The sequence below is a fragment of the Ceratotherium simum genome, chromosome 10, assembly GCF_057802395.1.
Source record: "Ceratotherium simum simum isolate JZ-2026a chromosome 10, ASM5780239v1, whole genome shotgun sequence".
In the NCBI taxonomy this organism is placed as follows: domain Eukaryota; kingdom Metazoa; phylum Chordata; class Mammalia; order Perissodactyla; family Rhinocerotidae; genus Ceratotherium; species Ceratotherium simum.
Window position 1 is genome coordinate 81,686,859 of NC_141909.1, and position 26,411 is coordinate 81,713,269.

The window sequence follows — 26,411 nt, forward strand, 5'->3', positions numbered from 1 at the left end:
AAGTATAGAAGTGCTTTGCTCTCTTAATGTACAATCGGTGCTTAATTATTCATCATTCTCCAGGAATTTCTGTTAATTTGGCACCTTTGAGCTGTAGTAGTATAGTATAATTAATGTTTGTGATGCTAATCTCAAATCCTTACAGGGCTTCTAAATTAAGGAGCAATTAAACTGTTTAGTACTTTTAATGATGAAAATATCTTACTGAATTTTAGTTCTTTGAAAGCTGGTTTAGGTAGGTTAAAACCAGCATTTTTGATTTCTGGTAATACCTCTAACCATGCTGCATAATTTATTTTTATGTATTTAAGTCTTTGAGTTGTAAATTAGTAAGAACACACCTGATTTTCAAAATTTGTCTTTTTATTCCAAAAGTATAAAGTGGAAAAAAGTAGGTTACAAAACAATACATGTGGGTTGATAGTGACATTGTAAGTAATGTTTAACTATGTATTTAAAAATTGGAAAGCTGTAAACAAATGGTACAGAAATAACCTCTGGATACTAGGATTGTGGGCAATTTTATTTTTTTTGTGCTTTTCTTTCTCGTTTTTCTAAGATGAGGATATACTATTTTTGTAGAAAGAAAAAGTTATTTAAAAACAAAATATTGTTATGTTTATTAGAGAGTGAAGTCTATAACAAGAATGCATTTTGTTTAATTATCTCGTATGAAGATGTACTTTGTTTTATGGATGAATTTGTACTTCAGTAGTGTGCAAGTTTTCTGTTGTGGAGGAATATCTTTATTGCTACATCTCAAAAGCAGTCCTGTTCTACTGAGGGCACCTTGTTTGACGAAGTTTATAGCTAAATAAGACTTTTACTTTTAAAAATCCTTCCTTTTTCTGAGCAGTGGTAACCTCAGAAAGGTTCTCACCTTTCATTGCTCCTGCTCCTTTCCTTCACTCATTTTTTCATATTTGGACCATAAAACACAATGGATGTAATCTTGGGAAATGTTTATTTCACATAAAAATAAAGCTTTATTGTGAGTACATGTTTCAATCATTAATTAGAGTTGTGTTACTAAAAATTTGAATATGATCATAGTTTAAAAATACCATTTTGTGGTGAACATACTTTGGCACTAAAAAACAATTTGTGGCAAGTTGTAAATTACTTGTGCAAAACTATTTTATATAATTTATTTGCAAGAATGATAAGTTTGTGTTGAATGGATGCTTCTGGGCTCTTTTTAGCTTGCATGGTTTTGTATAAGTTGTGTATGAATTCTGTTTTAAATTGATTGATTATCTCATCTGAGATTCTGAAATTAATTTCCTTTTTTAGTAAGACACATTTTCTTAAACATTTAGGTATCTGTTCACAATGTTCTCTTCACTGAAGTCTTATTTAGAAATGATAGGAGAAAAGCAAAAAATTATGGGATACTAGAATTGTTCTTAGAATCATAGTATCTTGTAATACATCATGTTAGATCCTTGTGAGTTAACTTCTCCCTTCGAATTTCATTAATTTGAATTTAATACCTACTTTCCCCACCAAAGCCTAGCTGTGTTTAACCTGTGTTCATAGTTGATCCCAATGGTATTTAAATATATCTGTGAAGTTTTGATTTGCTGGCACTTGAATCATTAATCATCACTTTGAAAGAAAGCCATTTTTTAAAATTGATGTCTTAATAGTTTATAAAATTGTGAAATTTTGGTTGTACATTTTTATTTGTCGATCACCACATACGTCTCCCTTCACCCCTTGTGCTCACCCCCAACCCCCATTGTCCCTGGTAACCACAATACAGTTTTCTCTGTCCATGTGTTGTTTTATATTCCACATATGAGTGAGATCATATGGTGTTTGTCTTTCTCTTTCTGGCTTATTAAAAGAAAGCCATTTTTTAAACTATAATTTTGTTAACTAAAAAAATGAAGGGAGGGGCCGGCCCCATGGCTTAGCAGTTAAGTGCACGCACTCCGCTACTGGCGGCCCAGGTTCGGACCCTGGGCGCGCACCGACACACCGCTTCTCAGGCCACGTGGAGGCCGCTTCCCACATACAGCAACTAGAAGGATGTGCAACTATGACATACAACTATCTACTGGGGCTTTGGGAGAAAAGAAAAAAGGAGGATTGGCAATAGATGTTAGCTCAGAGCTGGTCTTCCTCAGCAAAAAGAGGAAGATTAGCATGGATGTTAGCTCAGGGCTGATCTTCCTCACAAAAAAGAAAAAATGAAGGGATTGTACTTGGTAAGTTTCTAAGATCCCTTTAAACTGTAAAATGAAGTGAGTATGTGATAAACTGTTTTCTCTATAAGAGGCTTTTTAGTGCCTGGTTTCTCAGACCAGATTCTTTCCTCCATGTGCCTCGGGCCATGCAAAGGTAGTTAAACTTACTTGTGTACTTCTCTTGAAGATTTGGGGAAGAGGGGACGTTTTTATATTATAACAAATGTATATTTTGAAGTAACATTACAATGAGAGAGAGAGAGAGAGTGTGTGTGTGTGTGTAAGCTAAACCAGGCGTATTCAGAGTACTTTCATCATTGTTGAAGGCAGCTTGGTCTATACCCTCAGATTCCTGAGGGAATTTGTATGTATTCTGTGCTGTTAGGGCTTCTTGGTGTGGGAAGGTGTGAGAAACTGCTTTAATGTGTGGACTAGTGTGCCATCCATAAATATTAATTATACAGTCATGCTTATTTTAGTTGAGGTTGGGGAAATAGGAATTTAATTCTTTTTTACATTTTTTAGAGGAAAATTTCAGATGTATACAAAAATAGTTGAATAGTGTATTGGTCACCCATGTAACCATCATTCAGCTTCAACAAATATCAGCTCATGCCAATCTTTAGGAATTTAATTTTATGTATATTTGCTAAGATTTTCCAAGATAAGCATCTGTAAGGTCAAGGTACTGACATCAGAAGCATTTCTGAACAAAGATGTCGCAGTTGGTGGGTGGGTACGACTGTGTTCAGCTGTTGTATAAGCTTGCATAAATAGTATCATCTTGACTTTAATCTTTCGGTTGTTCAGAGGTAGTGTGCATATTTCTGTTCAACCCCTGGAAACTTGCCAAAATAATTTGTATCCTCTCCATCCTTGGCACCTTGACTCTAAATAGTCTATGAATAAAAGCAATCAATTGATATTAGGAGCCTGTTGGATAGAGCCACTGAGAAGGAAAATCTTCATTTTCAATTAAAAAAACTTGAGTACTACCTGGTTAATATTTTGGAGCCTATAAAATATGTTTCACTTTTCATCTGTTTGGAAATACATTTTACAGAAATCAGAACATAGCATCACACAGACCTGGGTTCAAATTTCATCTGGCCTTAATTACCCTCTCCGAATCTCACTTCTTTCAAATGTAAAATGGGGATGTAGATTGTTGTGTGAATTAAATGAAATAATACATTCAATATTGATATCTTAAAATATCATTTCCACTCTGCGATTGAGTAGGAGTATGTCCTGAGTTCAAGTCTTAGATGGATTTGTGTAACTGGAGTTGAGGAGGTACTGTTAACAATTACTAGGACACTTAGAAAGGAGAGCTAATCTTTATTTTGTTGTATCATATTTCCTGACTGGTAGGTGTAAGATCTAAAGATATAATGGAAGATCTAAAGATTGAAAATGTTTCATTATGTTTGAATAAATATTATATTCAAACAAAGCATTGGAAAAACTAATGCCTTACAGTCATTTCTTATCAAATAATTACAGCAAACTCTGGCCTGTTCTATTCTAACTGCACTATTGAGTGAATTTTCAAGTTCAAGTAAAACTAGCAACATTGGACTGAGTATGGAATTCCATGGTAACTGCAAAAGAGTTTTTCAGGTATTGGTGTTTTTGTTCTTATGTTTTAATCATTAGATTGTTCGCTTTTTACTCAATCTGTTCCTAATGGAATGAGAACATTTACTTTATCTAGTTGAATGATATCCTGTACTTGAAGATTTGTGTTGTGATTTCCTAAGATATAGTAAAGTGATAGGTTTAGTGAACATAGTTGAAAATTTAAAATTACCTGTTTAATTCTAGTCTTAAAACTATAAGGACCCTTAGTTTATTTATTTTCTTATTGTGTTTGGATAGAACTAATTCAATTGGTGGGACTCTGCTGGCTTTAAAAATAGTCCTGGCAGAATGCCAAAGAGGGCTGTGTATTTAAAATGTTATTACAGATGATGTAGACTCTGTCTCATATGTATTGTTTGGCTCTGAAGTAAAGTTATGTGAAGGCATTGGTTTAAATCCCAGGGCTCTGGAGTAGAGCAACGGACTCCTCCAGCTCTGTAATAGTTGTCAAAGACTTGCTTCTCTGCAGAGTAGCATGTATATTACAGTAAATGGATTCAAACTGGTGTCACTTGAAAGCATACTGTGATCTAAATTATGAGCAGGCCTAAAAATGGAAAATGTTCTTAAAGAAATAGTGTTTTCCATTGGAAATTTTAAATTTTTGTTTTGTTTTATGGCTCTACAAGGGAATAGCATTTTGAATAAGCTTCTGATACAAAAGTATTTGTGATTTATTTACTACAGGAAGAAGACCTTCGTCAAATCTTCATGTTAACTGTTGAAGTTCTGCAGGAGTTCAGCAGGCGGGAAAACCTCAATGCTCAGATGTCTTCAGTATTTCAGCGTTACCTTGCACTTGCCAATCAAGTCTTGAGCTGGAACTTTCTTCCTCCAAATTATATCCTTTTAACAACTAAAGAGTTGGTGGTAATTTTCATAGATGACTTAATTATGGCTGAAAGTACTTTCTCTCTGCAGGTTTGTAAAACATGTTGAAAGAAAATAAGAGTCTCTTTTAGAAATGGAATTTAATTTCTTTTATGTTATAGTACTACAATGCAATGGACTACTTAGAAGATTTAAAATTTCTTTTACAACTTTGTAGAAGAGGGTTGAATAAATGGAAACATTTGGTGGATATTGAGGCTCCTGCTAACTAAGGAATAGCAGGAAGGAAAAGGAAAAAGATGGGAAGTGCATTTTTATCAAAAAACTGAATCATTTTCTCCTTGTAACATGTAATTACATTGGATTTTTTGACTGACTTTCCTTAAGGCTACTTTGGCGTTCTCAAATTTGATCTTTAAGAGATGATGATATTGTTTCAAGTGTAGATAATAAGGTAGTAATGAGTTTTTTCTTCGAAGACTTTTCCCAATATAAAAATATGAAAATTTTATTTCTAGCAATTTATTTATTAGTAATACAAAATAAGTTTAAATGGGTTATATTATAGATACAGAGTATCTGCTTTTTTATCACTTACTAAAGTGGAGAAATATGTGTGTTAGAAAGCAGTTCCTTAGTTTAAAGTTCGTAATTTGCTCTTTTGGAACATTTGCTGTCCATTGATAGATTGAAAGCAATAATATGTAGTGGCTACCCATTTGTATCGTAGTTGAGTCAGACAAATCTAGGTTTTCAAGGCTCAACTGATCTTAGGCAAATTGCTTAACCTCTCAGAGTCTCAATTTTTTCAAATATAAAATGGAGATATGGATTGTTGAGTGAATTAAATGAAACAATACATTTAAAACACTAAGGAGTTAGCTACTATTTACTGAGCTCTTAGTAGTTGCTTTGAATAAAGAAGTTCATCAGCTAGCTAGCTGTGTTAATGCTCTTTTTTTTTTTTTTGATCTGATATACTCCTTGTTGTATACGAAAAGTGATTTAACCTGTTCTAGATGTCTTTAGTCAGTCTTTTCTTGGGAGCCTGCGGGAAGGGGACATCTATTTAGGAGAAGACAGATGATAAGCACACAGGAAATATTCGGCCGTATCAGAGATTTAGGATGAGACTCATCTTTATTCCAAAAGAGCCAAGAGCTGCTACATTCATATACATAGATATTCATATACATAGCTATATAGATAGCTAATTATTTGTGGCTGGTAAAATTGTGGGATTTTAAGGCGGTAGAGTGTAACTTTTTCTTCTATTGCCAGGCTAATACTATATTCATATAATAGAAAATTAACTGTAGAATGCTGTATAGGGTAGTGCATCTCTGACTCAAACTTTGAGTTCTCCGGTTTTCTTTCCCAAAGGCAGTCATGGTGAGCTGGCTGCTTCTCGAGGAAAAGCTTACAGTGAGATTAATCACTTTCTCCTTTTATCCCTAGTCTCTAGTCATCTTTCTCCTGATCAATTTTATATCTTCAATATATTCTTGGTTGTTAGGAGGTACATATTTTCGTAGGTTTGCTTTTTAAAAAATTTCTCTTTTGAGTATTTGCTCCAGTTTTTGTTAGTAAAAAAAAAAAAGAAAGATGTTGCAAAACTTTGAGACAGATTTAAAAAGTAACAGGCCATATGAACTATCAAAACATTAATTATATATGTAGGGAAAATCAGTGAAAGTTATGCTGCATATATTGTAGCCAATTTTAAAGTCTCTGTTTTAAGGGAAAATGTAGTTGGCTGAAGAGTGACTATTTTGTAAAAGGAAACAGTGCTCTGGGAGTTTGGAAACAGAGTTTGTCTACAGATACACACACATACGTATTTTTATACAGTGTTTAGATAAAGCTTTGGAAAACGTGCCATCTAAAAATGATAAGCACTACTACAGTGTTGCCAAAGGAAATAATTCCTTGTTTAAGGAAAAGTAGATCGTGATCTTGACTTTTTGGATTACAAGTGAGTTCTTATATGACTGTAGATGTTTATATAGTAGCCAGTTGTTGGCTAATGAACTAGAGTTAAGTATTCCTACCTTTAATTGGATTAGCTTTAAATGTAGGAGAAAGAATGTGGCAATGGAATTAAACTAAGCTACATTTTCAGTGTTAATTAAGGAAATTAGTTTCAAGGGACCCAATTCTGACATAATTTCTAATTTTGGCAATTACTTGGAGATCTCCTATTCAGTCAATGGGGAAGGAATTGAATAATAATTGTTTAGCTTTGTACTTTGAAGAGGGTCTAATGTTCAAATTTATTTATTTTTATTTTTATTTTTTTGTGTGTGAGAAAGATCAGCCCTGAGCTAACATCCATGCCAATCCTCCTCTTTTTGTTGAGGAGGACCTGCCCTGAGCTAACATCTATTGCCAATCCTCCTCCTTTTTCTCCCCAAAGCCGCAGTAGATAGTTGTATGTTGTAGTTGCACATCCTTCTAGTTGCTGTATGTGGGATGCCGCCTCAGCATGGCCAGACAAGCGGTGCCTTGGTGCGTGCCTGGGATCCGAACCCAGGCCGCCAGTAGCAGAGCACACGCACTTAACCGCTAAGCCATGGGCCCGGCCGCTCTAATGTTTACATTTAACTTAGCTAATATATATTAAGTTGATGTCTTTTTAGAAAATGATTTGTCTTTTAGGATAGATGAATAGCCAGTAGACCTTGTAAAAATGTGTTGTGTGTTTTGTATCAAATATATTTGATCATTTGGAATGGTATCAAGTTAAATTATCAATATCAATCCCTATTCATATTTGTTTTGTAATCTGCTTTCTTTTTTGTATCTTTTATTTTGATGTAATTTTAGACATACAGAAATACCACAAAAGTGATTGAAAGAATTGCCATATGCCCGTTACCAAGATTCACCAACTGTTAACATTTTGTCCCATTTATTATTCTCTCTCTTTGCCTGCACACATATGTGTGTGTTTGTCTAGAAACACATTTTCTTCCTGAACCACGTGAGAGCAGTTGCAGATGTTACACCTGTTTACCTCTGAGTACTTCACCACGTTTTCCTGGGATCAAGAATTTTGAAATTGCACCGCGATTCTTATAGGAGGATGTCTTATAAAACTATAGTACAGTTTTCAAAATCAAGAAATTTAATGTTAATATAATATTATCTGAAATATAGTCCATATGCAAATTTTGTCAGTTGTCTCAATAATATCCTCTGCAGCTATTTTCAATACATTGTATTTAGTTGTCCTGAGTCATCTTTGACCTAGAACAGTTCCTTAGCTTTTCTTTGTCTTTCACTAACCTGACAAGTTTGAAGTGTATGGGTCCATTACTTTTTAAAATGTCCCTCAGTTTGGGTCTCTCTGATGTTTCCTCATGATTAGATTCAGGTTTTTCCTTTTTTTTTTTTTTTTTTTTTGTAAGAATACTATAGTGGTGATATTGTGTCCTTCTCAGTACTTTATGTCAGAAGGCACATGATGTCAGTTTGTCCCATTTAGGGGAGTGTTCACTTTGATCACTTGGTTAAGGTAGTGTTTGCCAAGTTTAGTTTTTCCAGTGTAAAGTTGCTGTTTCTTTTTGTAATTAATAAGTGATTTCTAATATTATACTTTAAGGCAATAAATATCCTGTTCCTCCTAAAAGTTTCAACCATTAGTTTTAGCATCCGTTGGGGATTCTTGCCTGAATCAGTTATTATTATGATAGTTGCAAATTGGTGATTTTCTAATTCCATCATTTCCCTTTGTGTTTATTTGCTGGCATTCAGCCGTAAAGAAGAGATTTTCCTTCTTCCTCATTTATTGATTAATTAATTTGTGTCAGTATTGACTCACGGATTCTGATTCTTTGGAATGGATTGTAATCTGTTGCTATCATTATTATTTTGGCGCCCAAATTGTTCCAGTTTTGGCTCCTGCCAGCTTACTTCTGTGTCCTTTTGATTTGTCCCACTATTCGAAGTGTTAACTGAAACAACTAAGGTTAAATTTTTAGGAATGAATGGTTTATTTTAGATGTTCTATGAAGAGTCCACTCTATTTAAAAGTTTGCTTTTAAATGTTTAAAAATTTAAAAAATTGACCTCCCTTAAAGATAATCTCTGTGTAGAAGCACTGTATCTGTGCCTATTCTCTAGGTAGTTTTCATTGCAGTGATAATTGGCTATTTTTGTGTGTGTGTGCGGGAGATTGGCCCTGAGCTAACATCTGTTGCCAGTCTTCCTCTTTTTGCTTGAGGAAGATGGTCCCTGAGCTAACATCTGTGCCAGTCTTCCTCTGTTCTGTTTATGGGTTGCCGCCACAGCATGGCTTGATGAGCGGTGCACAAGTCCGCGCCCGGGATCCGAACCTGCAAACCCAGCAGAACATGCAAACCCGACCAGTACGCGACCGGGCTTGCCCCTTGGCTATTTTATATAACTTTGTTGAGATGTATTTCACATACCGTAGTATTCAGCCATTTAAAGTGTATAATTCAGTAGTTTTTAGTGCAGTTTTTAGTGCATCACTGTCATTAATTTTAGAACATTTTCATCACCCCAAGAAAGAAGCCCTGTATCTATTAGCGGTCATTCTCCATTGCCCCCAAACTCCCCAGCCTGTGACAATCACTAATCTCCTTTGTGTCTCTATGTTATTTACCTATGCTGGACATTTCATATAAAGAGAATCATATAATATGCAGTCTTTTGTGACTAGTTTCTTTCACTTAGTGTAATGTTTTCATGATTCATAATGTTTTCAAGATTCATCCATGTTGTAGCATGCATCAGCACTTTATTCCTTTTTATTGCCACAAAGTATTCTTTTGTAAAGTCTGTATCACATTTTTATTTATCTGTTGATCTGTTGATTGACAGTTGGGTTGTTTCAGCTTTTTGACTATTAATGAATGATGCTGCTGTGAACATTCATGTATAAGTTTTTGTGTGGACTTAACATGTTCGTTTCTCTTGGATATACCTAGGATGTACCTAGGAGTGGAATTGCTGGATCATATGGAAAGTCTATATTGAATCTTTTGAGGAACTGCCAAGCTGTTTTCCAAAGTGACTCTACCATTTTACATTTTCACCAGCATTATGTGAGGGTTCCAGTTTCTCCACATCCTGGCCAACACTTGCTGTCTTTTTGTTTATAACCATCCTGTTTGTATAAAGTGGTATCTCATTGTGATTTTGCTTTGCATTAATTTGATTTTGCTGGTTAATGTATTGAACATCTTTTTATGTGGTTATGGGACATTTATGTATCGTCTTTGGAGAAAGGTCTGTTCAAATCCTTTGTCCATTTTTTAATTGGGTTATTTGTCTATTTAACATTGAGTTGTAATAGTTCTTTATATATTCTGGGTACAAGTCCCTTAACAGATACATGATTTTAAAATATTTCTTCCCTTTCTGTGAATTTTATTTTTACTTTTTTATGGTGTGCTTTGGAGCACAGAAAATTTTAGTTTTGATGATGTCCAATTTATCTATTTTTTCTTTTATCATATCTCAGAAACCACTGCCTGATCCATGGTCATGAAGATTTATGCCTATGTTTTTTTCTCAGACTGGCTTCTTACATATACTGATATTGAAGTTTTTGATCCATTTTGAGTTAATTTTTATGTATGATGTGAGGTAGTGATCCAACTTCATTCTTTTGCATGTGGATATCCAGTTATCCCAGATAACTGACTATTGATTGGAAAGGTAGAAGAGGCTGGTGGAGTAGGAAGTACCTGGGATTGTGTCAGGGTGGTGAGTGATTGCTGTCTCTGTTGAGATGTAACTTAGTTGCCCTAACATCAGTTTTTAATTTGGAATGCAAATGGGTTGATAGAAGGAGAAATTGTTCATATGAAGCAATGGTCTATAAAGTTAAATATGCATGTTTAGCCTACCAACTTTGTATTTAGGAGGTGTTACATAAATATTTGTTGGCAAATGAAAAGTTGTGATTTTAGATCAAAATGTATATTAGGTTGCCTAAAAGAGAAATTTGAGGCTTTAGCTGCTGAAGCTTTTAGAAATTTCTTATAGAGAGGTATATAAATTATGACTATAAAATGTTATTTGGAAAACCAATATAGCTAACTCAGTAGTGGAGCTTGGATTTGCAGAGGTATATTGACAAAAGAATACATGGATTGAATATTTAGATATTTATTAATATTTAGGAGTATTATCATATTTAATAACTTGTTTTGTAATGATCTTTGGTCAAGATTTACGTGCATACAAAGTTTCACTAAAGACATCATAACTCTACAGCAGTGGTTCTCAGTCAGAAGTGATTTTGCACACTTGGGACATTTGACAATGTCTGGAGACATTTTTGGTTTTCACAAATAGGGGAGTGCTACTAGCAACTAGTGGGTAGTGGCCTGGGATTCAGTTAAACATCCTACAATGCACAAGACTGCTCCCCACAACAAGCAGTTATCGTGCCCCAAATATCAATAGTCATCCACACAAAAACTTGTGTATGAATGTTCATAGCAGTATTATACATAATTGGCGAAAAGTGGAAATAACCCAAGTGTCCATCAACTGGTGAATGGATAAATGTAGTTTACCCTTATAACAGAATATTATTCATCAGTAAAAAGGAATGCTAGTACTGATACATGCCAGAACTTGGATGAACTTTGGAAACATTATATATACTAAGTGAAAGAAGCCATTCACAAAAGACCACATATTGTATGATTTTGTTTATATGAAATGTTCAGAGTAAGCAAATCTATGGAGAAAGAAAGATAAGTGGTTATCTAGGGCTGGGGTGGTTGGGAAGAAATAGGAGGTGATGGCTTAAGTGTATGGGGTTTCTTTTTGGGGTGATGAAAATGTTCTAAAATTATATTGTGGTGATGCCTATATAACTCTGAGTATACTAAATACCTTTGAGTTGTACACTCAATGAGTAAATTGTGTAGTATGTGAATTAAGTCTCAGTAAAGCCTTTAAAAATAGCAGTTATGCCGAGGGTTAGAAATCTGACTCTACAGGTCAACTGCCCACAGTCAGTGGAATGTTATTTTGTAGGGGGAGATTGGAGGTGAAGATAAAGTTTTGGGAGCTGTTGCTATGATGAGGTCATTGAAGTAAAGGGAGTGGGAGTGATCATTCAAGGCAAAGCAAAGAAGACCAATGTCAGGACCTTTAGGTATAACAATATTAAGAACCAGGGAGAAGCAAAAGAGATTGAGCAGGCCAGTTTAGACAAGTGGAGGGGAGAACCAGGCAAGGAGTCTGTGGGAAGCAAAGATGAATGAGTGTTTCAAAGAATAAAGGTAGTAGACGTAGTCTGTTAGTGATGGGTAGGATGTAGATTGAAAATAGGCCATTGGATATCATTTAGGACATAGATAATCATATGGAGATTTGTGTATGTGAGTGACGAGGGTTGGGGGAGGCACAAAAGCCATACTCAGTGATTGAGTAGTGATTGGTAATTGATGAAATAGCAAGTGAAATGTAGATATTTCATGGAGCGTGGACTGTGAGAGATCGAGGGAGTGGGAGTTTGGGCTGACTGAATGTTTGGTTTGACTTTGTACTTTAAGCTTTGGAGAGATGAACCTGTTTATTGGCCCGAAGGGGGGATGTCAGAATTTAGGGGGAAAAATGCAATATTACAGTGTTAGATAGGCCAAAGATGTAGATGTTGAGATAGCCCAGGATGTAGTTTGAGATAGTGAAGAAGAGTAAGTTTTAGGACGCATGGGGTGTCTGCCTTCATGATCCAAGTTTCTTAGCTGTTAAGTGCTGATTTGATCAGCTTTGTGCAGGTTTGTTCAAAAGTAGAGGAACAAAGTGGTAGAAATCAGCATCTGATGGAATTTTAAAACATATTTGTGTGTGTGTGTATAGCCATTGTGAAGTTTTTTCTTCAGTCCTCTCTTTTTTGAGTTTTTTCCCCCAACTATTTTCTCTCTATTTATACCTAGTATTGTACACTTTAAAAAGAAAGTAGATCGTAAAGTTATTAATCAATATATGAAGTACCTTATGCATTATCTTTCTAGAGATATTTCTGCATTACAAGGAAGGTATCCAGAGGAACAAGTAAGAATTTCTGACTTTTGGCCTTTGGAAGAAAAGGTTATTTTGGGAGTAGTCCCTTCAGTGTTAGGTCATAGTTGATTGTACTGAATTATATTTTACCTAGACAATATTTTTAAAAATATTTTTTAAAATATTTAATCTGGTAGTTCTTATGTCTCTTCTGTGTCCCCTGTCCCTCCCGTCTTGCTATGATAGCCCACTATACCACCTATAGTTATTATTATACTACCGTCTAGATAGATAACTATCGTAGATGGTAGGGCCTGTGACTGTAGGAGAAAGTTAATGAAGCTGCTTTTCTGATGTCGACCAGCAGGTGGTTGGAGAGCAAACGAGGGAAAGCCCGCTAAGTTGTTTGCTACTGCCTGAGCAATGCAATGCAGTTTTATTTTCTCTTTCTAAGCCTGCAGATTTCTGACTTATTGCTGTATATAGTTTAAATCAGTGCAGGAGCAGGGAGGAATGGATTGAGCTTTAGAAAAAGGTCTCGCTAAGAGGAAACTTGCTTCCATACTTTTTAACTCTCTTATCTCAATTGCTTAGTAATTTAAGGCCACAGGCAACTTAGAAACTGAACTTTACATGCCAGCAGCGTCCTTTGGGGCTCCTCACCTTTGGCTCAGTAAGTTTTATCACTTATGCAGGTGTCTGTTTGGGCAAGGCTGACTTAATTACTTTAAATGCAGTGTTTCTCACTAGAAAATGATTTCTTTAAAGTTATTTAAATACTTATAAATATATCCCTTGAATTTTCAATTCCGTGAACATGTCTAGGTTATTTCAGTTCAATAAATTCTTAATGAATGCCACTTCTTCCAAGGCAGTCCTGGACTGTGTTAGGAAGCTTAGGGTTTAAGATTGCATTATTTGGAAAGTAATATTGCTGGGAAGATGGTAAGAGAGCTACCCACTGAATTACTTGTTTTTCTCCTGTGTTAGGTTTGAGTGAGAAGTGAATGCTCAAGAAATTACAATTGTATAGAGAGTTTTGGTTTATTAATATCTCAATTGAATTCTTGAAGACCTTCTACACATTTAAATTTTGACAGCAGGTTTTTTTTTTGTTGTTAGAAAGCTGTGATTTAGAGAGAGGATTAAGACCTTGTGGGTTTAATCCTTTTATGGGTTAAATAAACTTTGCTTTTGCCGTGTTTAGAAATGTACTTCCTACCCTGGTCAGTTGTCTTTAGCAGATTTTGGTCATTATTTGCATTGGGGAAAAGTGTTTGTCTATGTGAATCTGTTACCATCAATGCAAAGTCATTGTTCTACTGACAGTGGGCTGGTAGTGTGATCTTCATATATAAAGGTTACGGAACTGCCCACCCTAAACAGTTCTTGTGAGAGATCCCAGGGATAAGTATGAACTGTGTGGCTCCACCACTTGGCTAGAATCAGATTTTTAGTTTTTTGAAAGAGAGAACTATGCCTTTTCTCTAACTTGTCTGCTATGGTGACTAGCCCTACACCAGGGTAAGTAACCAATATGTTGGAATGGAATACAAAAGAGAGCGTGATAGCTTGGAAGTTCTCTGACCCAGTCACCAAATGGTCATCCACACCTAACGTGTAGCATTTAACTGAATAAAAGTAATGGAACTGAAGTCTAATTGGGGTAAACATTACTTAATGTAACCTTTTGAATATTTAATCTTAAATTCTCTATTTTTTTAAATCTACTTTGGATGGTACAGTGACGCGTTGCTTAACAACAGCGATACGTTCGTTAGGTGATTTCGTCGTTGTCTGAATACCATAGAGTGTACTTACACAAACCTAGATGGTATAGCCTAATACACACCTGGGCTATGTGGTGCTAATCTTAGGGGACCACCATCGTATTTGCAGTCCATCGTTGACGAAACATTGTTACGTGGCACGTGACTTGAAATATTCGTTGTACATCAGATTAACTTCACAAAGCAGAAAGAAGTGGAGGATTGTCAGAAGACTTTGATTAAGATTTTTTTTTCTTTTTCTTTTTTTTTTTTTTTGGTGAGGGAGATCAGCCCTGAGCTAACATCCATGCTAATCTTCCTCTTTTTTGCTGAGGAAGACCGGCTCTGAGCTAACATCTGTTGCCAATCCTCCTCTTTTTTTTTTTTTTTTTTTCCTTCCCCAAAGCCCCAGTAGATAGTTGTATGTCATAGTTGCACATCCTTCTAGTTGCTGTATGTGGGACGTGGCCTTAGCATGGCCGGAGAAGTGGTGCGTCAGTGCACGCACGGGATCTGAACCCCGGGCCGCCAGCAGCGGAGCGCGTGCACTTAACCGCTAAGCCATGGGGCCAGCCCACGATTAAGATTTTTAAACTCACTTTTATAATAAGTCATCTAAAATGTCTACTTAATTTTAATACATTATGCCTTATGTCTTTTCATTAAAACAACAGTTATTCTTGGTTGATAATTCATGTTCAAAAACTTATGTTTGGCATTGATAAACAAAGACGCATGTGGACATAGCATAAATTTTGAGGCTCAAGAAATACTATTTTTTTCTTTTTTAAAAAGAAACATTGAGATGTAATTCATATACCATACAAGTCACATGTTTAAAGTGTACAATATTTTTTTTTTAGTTTATTCACAAAGTTGTGCAACCATCACCACCATCAATTTTAGGGAATATTCATCACCCCAAAAAGAAACCCCACACCTTTTAGCGGTCGCACTCCCCTATTCTCCCCATTCCCCCACCTCCACCCCCCTCCATGGGAACTACTAATCCACTTTCTATCTGTATAGATTTGTTTATTCTGGATGTTTTAGTTAAATAGAATCATACATATGTGGGTTTTTTGTCACTTGCTTCTTTCACATGGCATGTTTTCAAGGTTTATTCATATTGTAACGTGTATTAGCACTTCATTCCTTCTTATTGCCAAATAATATTCCATTTTATGGATATACCATATTTTATTTCTCTGTTCATCTGCTGATCAGTTGATAGTCATTAGAGTTTTTCCATTTTTTGAAAACAATATTCAATATAGAATAATGCTGCTATGAACATTTATGTACAAGTTTTTATGTGGATATATGTTTCCATGTCTCTTGGGTATATACCTGGGAGTGGAATTGCTGGGTTATATGGTAATTCTACATTTAACATTTTGAGGAACTCCCAGACTGTTTTCCACAGCAGCTGCACTATTTTACATTAACATTGCAGTGTATGAGGATTCCATTTTGTCTGCATCCTCACCAGCACTTCTTGTCTGTCTTTTTGTTTATAGCCATCCTATTTCGTATGAGGTGGTATCTCATTGTAGCTTAGATTTGCATTATCCTAATGATAAATGCCATTGAGCATCTTTTCACTTGGTTATTGGCCATTTGTGTATCTTCTTTATAAAAATATCTATTCAGATCCTTTGTCCATTTTTAAATTGGGTTCTCTTTTTAAAATTTTTGAGTTGTAGGAGTTCCTGTATGTTATAAATATATAAAGCAAATCCCTTAGCAGATATATGATTTTCAAATATTTTCTTCCATTCTGTGAATTGTCTTTTTTACTTTCTTTTTTATAATCCAGTTTTTTTTTATTGTGAAATTTTTGTTGTACATTATTATTTATCAGTCACCATATAAGTGCATCCCTCCACCCCTTGTGTCTGCTCCCCACCCCTCTTGCCCGTGGTAACCACCAAACAGTTCTATCTGTCTGTGTGTTGGTTTATCTTCCACGTATGAGTGAAATCATGCAGTGTTTTTCTTGCTCTTTCTGGCTTATTTCACTCAACGTAATACCCTTCAGGTCCATCCACGTTGTTGCAAATGGGACGATTTTGTCTTTTTTTATGGCTGAGTAGTATTGCATGGTATATATATACCACATCTTCTTTACCCAGTCATCAGTCGAGGGACACTTGGGTTGCTTCCGTGTCTTGGCTATAGTGAATAATGCTGCGATGAACATAAGGGTGCATAAGCCTCTTTGGATTGTTGATTTCAGGTTCATTGGGTGTCTTTTTACTTTTTTAATGATGTCCTTTGAAACAGAAATTTTTAATTTTGATGATGTCTCTTTCATCTGTTTTTTCTTTTGTTGCTGATGCTTTTGATAAATTTAAGATGGCTTTGCGTAACCCAAAGTCACAGATTTTTTAAAATAGATTTGTTTTTTAGAGCGGTTTTAGGTTTACACCAATATTAAGCAGAAGGTACAGAGATTTCCCATATACCCTCTTCCCCCACACATGCCAGAGTAGTACATTTGTTTATAATTGATGAACCTACATTGACATGTCATTATCACCCAAAGTCCATCGTTTACATTAGACTTCATTCTTGGTGTTCTGTGGGTTTGGTCAAATGTATAATGACATGTATCTACCGTTATAGTATCATACAGAGCAGTTTCACTGCCCCCAAAATCCTTTTTGTTCCACCTGTTCATTCCTTCCTCCCCCCCCGAAACTCTTGGCAACCACTGATCTTTTTACTGTCTCCGTAGTTTTATCTTTTCCAGAATGTCATATAGTTGGAGTCATACAGTATGTAGCCTTTTCAGATGGGCTTCTTTCACTTAGTAATATGCATTTAAGGTTCCTGTATGTCTCTTCATGGCTGGATAGCTCATTTCTTTTTATCACTGAATAATGTTCCTTTGTCTGGATGACAGTTTACTTATCCATTTACCTACTGAAGGATATCTTGGTTGCTTCCAAGTTTTGGCAGTTAGGAATAAACATCCATGTGTGGGTTTTTGTGTGGACATAAATTTTCAATTCCTTTGGGTAAATAACCAAGGATTGCAATTGCTGGATCATATGGTAGGAGTATGTTTAGTTTTGTTAAGAAACTGCTAAACTGTCTTGCAAAGTGCCTATACCATTTGCATTCCCACCAGCAATAGATGAGAGTTCCTGTTACTCCACATCCTTGCCAGCATTGATGTTGCCAGTATTCCAGATTCTGGCCAATCTCGTAGGTGTATAGTGGTATCTTGTTTTAATGTGCATTCCTCTGATGACATATAATGTGGAACATCTTTTCATATGCTTGTTTTCATCTGTATATCTTCTTTGGTGAGGTGTCTGTTAAGATCTTTGGCCCTTTTTTTTAACACAGTTGTTTGTTTTTTGTTGAATTTTCAGAGTTCTTTGTATATTTTGGATAATAGTCTTTTATCAGAAATATCTTTTGCAAATATTTTCTACCAGTCTGTGGCTTATCATTTCATTCTCTTGACATTGTCTTTCACAAAGCAGAAGTTTTTAATTTTAATGAAGTTCAGCTTATCAATTCTTTCTTACATGGATTGTGCCTTTGGTATTATATCTAAAAAGTCATTGTCAAACCCACGGTCATCTAGATTTTCTCTTATATTATCTTCTAGGAACTTTATAGTTTTGCATTTTGTATTTAGGTCTGTGATCCATTTTGAGTTAATTTTTGTGAAGGATGTAAGGTCTGTGTCTAGATTCTTTTTTTTGCATGTGGATGTCCAGTTGTTCAGGCACCATTTTTGTTGAAAAGCCTGTCCTTGCTCCATTGTATTGCCTGTGCTCCTTTGTCAAAGATCATTTGACTACATTTATGTGGGTCTTTTTCTGGTCTCTCTGTTCTGTGCCCTGGATCTGTTTGTCTGTTCTTTCTTCAATACCACACTGTCTTCATTATTGTAGCTTTATAATAGGTTGGGTTGTGTCAGTCCTCTGACTTTATTCTTGTCCTTAAGGTCACAAAGATTTCATCCTATGTTTTCTTCTAAGAGATTTATAGTTTTAACCCTTACATTTAGGTCTATCATACATTAGGTCTGTCATCTATTTTAATTTAATTTTTGTATATGGTATAAGGTAGGGGTCCAGCTTCAGTATTTTGTACGTGAATATCCTGTTGTTCCTGCACCATTTGTTGAAAAAAGTATTCTTTTGCAATTGAATTGTCTTGGCCCCCTTGTGTAAAATCACCTGACTGTAATGTGACAGTGTACTTCTGGCTTCTCAAGTCTATTCCATTGGTCTGTATGTCCATTATTGTGCCAGTGCCACGCTGTCTTGATATTATCATAGCTTTGTAGTAAGTTTTGAAATCAGGAAGTGTGAGTCCTCCAACTTTGTTCTTCTTTTTTTATGATTACTTTGTCTTAGTGTCCATTTGAAATTTAGGATCAGCTTATCAATTTCTGCAAAAAAGGCAGCTGGGATTTTGATAGGGATTGTGTTGAATCTGTACATCAATTTGAGGAGTATTGCCGTGTTAATATTAAATGTTAAATTTTCCAGTCCATGAGCATGGATATCTTTCCATTTATTTAGATCTTTAATTTCTTTCAACACTATTTTATAGTTTTCAGAGTAGAAGTTTTGCACTTTTTTTGTTAAATTTATTCCTGAGTATTTTATTCTTTTTAATTCAGTTATAACTAGAATTTATTTTTAAATTATTTTCATATTGTTCATTGCTAATGTATAGAAATACAAATTCTGTATGTTGATCTTGTACCATGTAACCCCGTTGAACTTATTTATTAGCTCAAATATTATTTTTAGTGGATTTTTTTGGATTTTCTATATATGTGATGTCATCTGCAAACCATTATTTTTTTGAAAGATTATTAAATTTACATTTTATATGTGCAGAAGATGATTTGTAAAAGTATCCTCCACCCAAGGCTTGAGTGGTGCAAAGTCTACGACTCCTGGGATTTGATAGATGTTTAAATCACCCCTTGTCCTGGTGAAGCTGATTGCTCTGGCCATTCTATTCTGCCTGGTCTCACTCTCTTGAAAGAGACTACTGAGACGAAATCTACTTGCTTTTTTTCTGTTTTAGATCACTACTGTCCAAAGAAAGTGTCCTAGTCCTATGATCCTCTGTCATACCATCATCCCCATTTAAAAATGGGATCTAAGATCCTAGACAGTCTGAAATCTGCCTCCCTCTCAACACTCTCTTCTGCTCTCTTTTTGTTAGAGCTGCACTCACAGACCAAGTTTCCTTCTGCCCTGGCACCTTTGCACATGGAGTTTCTCTGCCTGGATACCTTCTCCCCTTTGCCTAGTCACCTCCTAATTGTGCCTCAATTGTGTCCCCTAGATTAGGTCAGATTTATTTTGTCATGGCTTCTTATATGCATGTTATATATGATTTTCTCCCATTTGGCTGACTTCTCAGTTGTAATTTTTTTATTTGTTAGCTTATTTGAGTAATGTCTGTTTACCCACTTGTTTGGGATCTCAGAAAAGCATGGGTCATGGTTTTGTTCACTGTATTGTTAGCACCTTGTACAGTGTCTAGCATGTAGTAATAGATGCTTAACAAATATATACTATTTAATTATTGAGGTAAGGGGATTCAGAAGGATTATCTCAGTTCTTGGATGTTTGTTTATGCTGTTAAGATTGTTTAGCTGTTAGTTCACCTGGTGTCCATAAATGCTTAAGGGTTTTGGCAATGCTAATCATAAATGACAATATCATTTTGTAATAAGAATGTTTGGCAGGTATGTTTGGTATGTTGGCTTCAGTAGTAATTCTTTTTTTAGTTTGATTACACTGCCTTTTATTGGTATTCTATTTCTGTGGATCTGATTTGGTTTTGGTAAAAATTCTTTTTTAACTTAATCTGTTGGGGAAAGCTAACTGGATCATGGAATAGTAATGGAATACAGAAGCTTTCACTTAAATTAGGATTTCCACTAAAGCCAGCATTGCTATTTGGAGGCAAGGCTTGGAAAAACATTCAGGTGAGGTCAGTTCTCCTTTATTTCAAAGGACTTTTGATTCTTGGACTAAGTGCTATCTGTAAAACTAGGCTCATTGGTTCTGTGCTGTGCCAGAGAGAAAAACAGCAGTTTTTGTTGTTAGAAAAATTAGTAGTGACAGAGATTAAATATGTAAGAAGAAAAACTGGGCTTCCCCTTGCTTGTAAAACTGTTTTACTAATGAGTTGGGATAAAAAGAATATAGGAAGATGGAGAAATTATTTATTACTTTTGTAAAATGTCTATTGTTGCTAAAAATCTTTCTATAATATTGTAAAGTACTATTCTTGTAATAGGCAATGCAAATGTTCAGACTCTCCATATTTGCTTGAGGATAATTTGTAGTTATTATATGACTCATTTAATTGTTTTTTTACTGTCAGTCACCACCACAAAATGATACCCTTATTGAAAGTTTTAGTAGATGAACAAGACTCATTTGCATATGTAAGGACCTGTAGTATTTCCAAAGATAACTTTTTCCCCTTCATGTTAAGAGGTATGTACTTACTGATAATACTGTTTGTTGTTCAAGATAGAAAACTTAGTAGGATTTATCCAGGGACAGTCGGTAGCAGGGAGTGATTAAGCTCTGTCCTCTGGCTCTGAGCCGAGTGTGTGTGTGTCTCTGGTCACGCAGTTATAGAGTAGGGCAGATGGTACATTCATATGCCTTTGATTTCTCAGAAGTTGGTGAGCATTCCCAGGCATAGAATTTTAGATCTAGGTAGGATCGTTGTGGGAGAGGAGGCTAGGGAACAGAGAGTTAATTCTTCACTGTTCTGTGGTTGAGTTTATATCTAGCAGTTGAATTTACATCTGGCTGCAGCTGATTTTCCAGGGGATTAAGATAGCGTTCAGTTTAGGAGACTGGTTAGGGCTTAGTACTTCAGAATTTGAACCCTTGCTGGAAACCTTGCTAAGAGGGAGTGGGCTTGTGTTTGGTACAATGACAGAAAAGTCATTGTACTGTAACTCCTGATTCTTGAATTTGGTGAAAACATGGGAAGGTGAAGTCAGATTAGATGTGGATGACAAATTTTTAAAAACACAAAGGAAAAGACTGAAAGCAACTCTATATGGCTATCTTATTGGTTAAATTTTACTTTATTTGGTTATAAATGAATTATTCTGATGCAAAATATAAATTACCTGAGTTCAGTATTTATTTTAGAAAATTGTATAAAGCCATAGCCTCGGAAAATTCTTGATTTAAAATCTGATTTGAATTTTGGTAAATGATAACTTATTTAACTGCTATCAATCTGTTGTGACCATTTGTCTCCTAAAATCTGACGGGGGTATAATACATGTAATAAATGATTAATTAGTAAATAATCACTTTATTGTCAGACATCTGTTGGTGATGTATTTGGATAAAAAAGATAAAGCAATATAATGTTTAGATATTATGACATGTTAAAGTAGTACTATAAACCAAAACTTTTGAAACTTAAAAAGGAAACTATTGTTTTACTGGAACTATTGTTATTAAAAGAAAGTATTGCTTTATTTAAACTTTAAATAATTTTTTTTCATAATTTTATTTACTTTTTTCCCCCAAAGCCCTAGTAGATAGTTGTATGTCATAGCTGCACATCCTTCTAGTTGCTGTATATGGGGCGCAGCCTCAGCATGGCTGGAGAAGCGGTGCGTCAATGCGCGCCCGGGATCCGAACCTGGGCCGCCAGCATCGGAGTGTGCACACTTGACCGCTAAGCCATGGAGCCGGCCCCTAAATCATTTTTTAAAATATTATCTTAATAATAGAAGTGCTAGATTTCTGAATTTTAGTGGTAGTCTTTTGTTTTTTTTAAAGTATTCTACATTAAGAATTATTTGGGGTAGACGTGGTATTTCTGAGTCTCTTGTATGTACATGCAGAAATAGTCAGTTAATTGGTAATACCAAGTTAAAAATTGAATTACCCTAATTCTTTACATTATTTTGAATGTACAGATATGGTCCAGATCTGTATATGACTATTCTATTCACATTGTGATATGCTTCTAACTAGTTTTTTAAATTTAAAAGTAATATGTGTACATTTATAACAACAATATTTCAGGTAATACAGAAGGGTTCTCATAGACTCCTATTCAGAGACAACAACTTAACAGTTTCACAGTATAATCTGCTAACTACAACATATATTTCTTGTCAGGATAGCATTATTCTTGAAAATTTGTTCCATTCATTATTATACTGTTCTTTTTGTTTTTATGTTTAACTTTTTATTAAAATGCTGTTGGGGATGATCCCATGTTCTTTTAGTAGAGAGATTTGTAATTAAGTTATGTGACTGTGTCTTGTACAAACTGGAGTATGTGTGCATTTTTATTATGAAAAAGGATATTGTTAGTGGTAGTGGTAGGCTGACTGATAAAGAGAAGGTAGTTAAGTTTGCAGTGTTGTGGATTAATTCTTCAAAGAACAATTAGCATAACGTCTTTCAGAAGTGTGTTACAAATGAGCTTTCGTAATAGAAGGCAATTATCATGCCAGAGATAAAAATCCTTTCCAGGTTTGGAGTTGGAACTCACATGGAACTTTAAAATAATGTTGGGGAAAAGTATTTTCTGGTAGATATCACATATTAAACTCACAGGTCTTCATGTGCTGTTGGCAACATGTAAGGAATTCAAATCTTAAAAATATGCTGGCTGTCAGCTTTTAAAGGAAATTTGGCCATACAGACTGAGTACTAGGGATGGTATGTTTAAAACCGGCCAAGATCAAGAGAGGCTAAAACCAGAATTTAGAAAAAAAAAATTTGAGCATTATTTTGTGCCTGGTGTTTAGGTGAGCAATTGCAATTAATTCCATTTCATATCTGGAAAAAACCCTCTCTTATACTTATGTCTCTTCCATTTCCTCTTTTTTTTTTTTTGGTGAGGAAAGTTGGCCCTGAGCTAACATCTGTACCAATCTTCCTCCATTTTGTATGTGGGTCACCACCCTTGATGAATGGTGTAGGTCCATGCCCAGGATCCCAACCCTCAAACTTGGGCCGCCGAAGCAGAGCACGCCAAACTTAACCACTAGGTCACCGGGTTGGCCCCTCCATTTCCTCTTAATATAAATAATTGATATCTACAAATATTTATGGAGCATACACTTTTTATACTTAAAAAAGATAGAAAAGAGAGGCTGGCCCAGTGGCGTGGTTAAGTTCGCGTGCTCCACTTCAGCAGCCCGGGGTTTGCAGGTTCGGATCCCAGGCACAGACTCACGTGCTACTCATCAAGCCATGCTGTGGCGGCGTCCCACATACAAAATAGAGGAAGATGGGTACAATTATTAGCTCAGTGACAATCTTCCTCACCAAAAAAAAAAAAAAAAAAAAATGAGGATTAAACAAATATGTTAGTTTAGGTTTAGTTTCCTTTTGTAATGTTTATTAATCTTTGACGTTATCTCCTCCCACTTACTAAAGAACACAGACAAACCCTTGCTGTATTATAACTGACAGGCTTAGTTAGAATGCAGGAGATTCTTTTCATTCCCTTAGAATGAAATTTTTATATTTCCAAGAATAGCAAAATCCGTAAATATTACTCCGTTTACTTCTGCCACCAATATTCTTCCTCTGTGCTTGAACTTTTAGGTTTTAACTTTCTCTTGCAGTTATCAGCCCCTGAAATATTTGCCTCTTTTACTCTGAGAGAGCAGCATGCATTTGCTAGCTGCCTGGTGGCTATGTTAATGAGAAAAGTGACAAATGGTCTGCTTTGAGACCAACTATTTTATTCTAGTTATGTGAATCCATCTCATATCCCACCTAATCTAAAAATAAAATCATGACCCCTTTTGTAACCATATAAAGTATTAATAAATTCTGTTATTTTCCTAGTTAGAAGTGTGTAGTAATTATACACTTATATTTTGTTTGTTAGATTTGGATATCCAACAAATGAACAATTTATTATCATTTTAATATCATATTTCAAACTCCCAAAAAAATGGCACTAGATTGTTATAATTTCTTTGTGCATCTTTGCTTAACACAATGTTCAATATAAGTAGTTAATAAATACTTTTCATCACTGAACAATTTATATACCAAAAAATTGCCTTTTAATTAATAAAATGGGACATTGAAAATTAAGGGACTAAAACTGGAAAAGAATAAAGGGAATATTTTTTATGAAGTACAAAGAGTTTACTGCCTTACTCGGGTGCTTTATTTCCTATTCACAATTCTCCTTTTTTTATGCCCTAACCTTTTATTGTGAAATATTTCAAAGATGCGCAAAAACAGAATACCCAGCTTCAGCAGCTCTAAGTTCTTGTTTCGTCTACACTCTCCCATCCCAGGTTATTGTGAAGCAAATCCTAGACATCAGATAATTTCAGCCACAGGTATTTCAGTTTGTTTCTCTAAAAGATAATCAAGCCTTCATTTTTAGACAACCTGTAAAAAGATCTCATATTCACTCAGTGTATTATATTCTAAGTGAAGAGCACAGTATAGAAGAGCACCAAGACCAAAATAGGTACCTAGTGAGAAAATGAAATCTTTTAAGAAACTATTGACTTACCAATAACTCAGTATCTATGAGCTGATTTTTTCTTTCTTTCTAAAATTCAGGCTTTCTTTATTTGGAGTTCCAGCAGTTCCTTTCTTTTGGCTTTTGATTTTTCCCCTGCATCCCCACAAGGGGGCAGATAAAGGAAGAGAAAAGTGAAATTTAAATGAACCTTATTTGAGTTTCACTTTTATTCATCAATCAAATAGAGTTGAAGCACGTTTTTGGAGTGATTTTTCAGAAATAAGCAGTGACTTCTCTTCTGCAATAACTTGCAGTGCCCTTCCTCGCTCTTCAGAGACAAAATAATATTAGATACTTAAAACAGGGGTTAAGCAATAATCTTTAAAAAATGGTTTCTGAAGCATTGTTACAGCCTTTAATTTTCTCTGCTGATGATTTGGGCTTTAATGAAAATATAGCATTTGAACTTATATCTGATTTTTGCAAGCTATAGTTTAGGAAACTATTGTTGAAATTTCTCATTGAACGATGAGGACGTTGCCTAGTTGATGTATTTTAGTGGGCATTTGATTAGCAATGGAAGGGGCATAACTACTGTTTTTATGCCCAAATGGCTTTCCCATTTCCTAAAAATCTCAGTTACTATGTCAGTGTTATTGAGTGCATTATGTTCATTAACACCTACAGATATATTATGGTTACTTTATGTGTGTCAGAGACAGTATTCTATTTGAAGCATGTTTGATATTGAACACCATTTTTTAGTCTGTGGGCATTTTAAATGAGCATCTATAGAGTTTCATGTAAATTAATTATTTCTTTGTGGTGAAACTGGTATTTGGATACTCTGATGTGTGGGAGTTTTTCTTCTTCAATGTGATGTATGTTTGCTTTTCTTATTCTTTTTTGTTTCCCAGTGAATATGCTTCTTTTAGGAAAATGCGGTTTTTCCAAATAGACTATATGAGACTCACATTTTGTATATGTGGTTTTAGTTGTTATAAGATATTGGGGGGAAATAATGGGATAAACATGCAGAAATTGATTCTTCTTTTTTTGTATATATTTTGGCATCTGTTTTGCATTACTGTTTTTCCTTCTGTTGCCACCGTTAAGATCTCTGATTATCTAAGTTTCTATATCCCTGCAGCATGACATATAATGAAACTGTTTATCTTACATTCCTGTAGCATTCTTTTTATCAGCACTTAATGCCTTTTATTCCTTAGCTTCATGCGTGAATTATGTAGCATATGTGAAGAGGCTTAAACTGTTTCCATTACATTCTTTCTGGATGGCTCCTGTTATATTTAGGATATACTTATACTTTAGACAAAGTAAGAATGTTATTGTTGTTGACCTTGACAGCAGATAACTGGGCAGACATTATATAGCGATGTTTGAATCCTCACAAAATGTGCTGTTAAAGCCAACAGAGTCCTGGCGGGATACTCTTCTGGACAGCAGAGTTATGGAGCTTTTCTTTACA

General features: G+C 35.1%; 1 protein-coding gene across 4 annotated transcripts in view; it reads left to right on the forward strand.

Moving 5' to 3' along the window:
* XPO4 (exportin 4) overlaps positions 1–26,411 on the forward strand; it is a 132,856-nt gene that overhangs the window by 52,566 nt on the left and 53,879 nt on the right. For all 4 annotated transcript variants that reach the window (XR_015553506.1, XR_015553507.1, XR_015553508.1 and 1 more), the window contains exons 5-7: positions 3,699–3,815; positions 4,524–4,677; positions 26,299–26,411. Coding sequence is in view for 1 of the 4 variants with exons in the window: in XM_004435249.2 (XP_004435306.1) it covers positions 3,699–3,815; positions 4,524–4,677; positions 26,299–26,411 (384 nt within the window). In the remaining 3 variants the exon portion in view is untranslated. The remainder of the gene's footprint in view (positions 1–3,698; positions 3,816–4,523; positions 4,678–26,298) is intronic.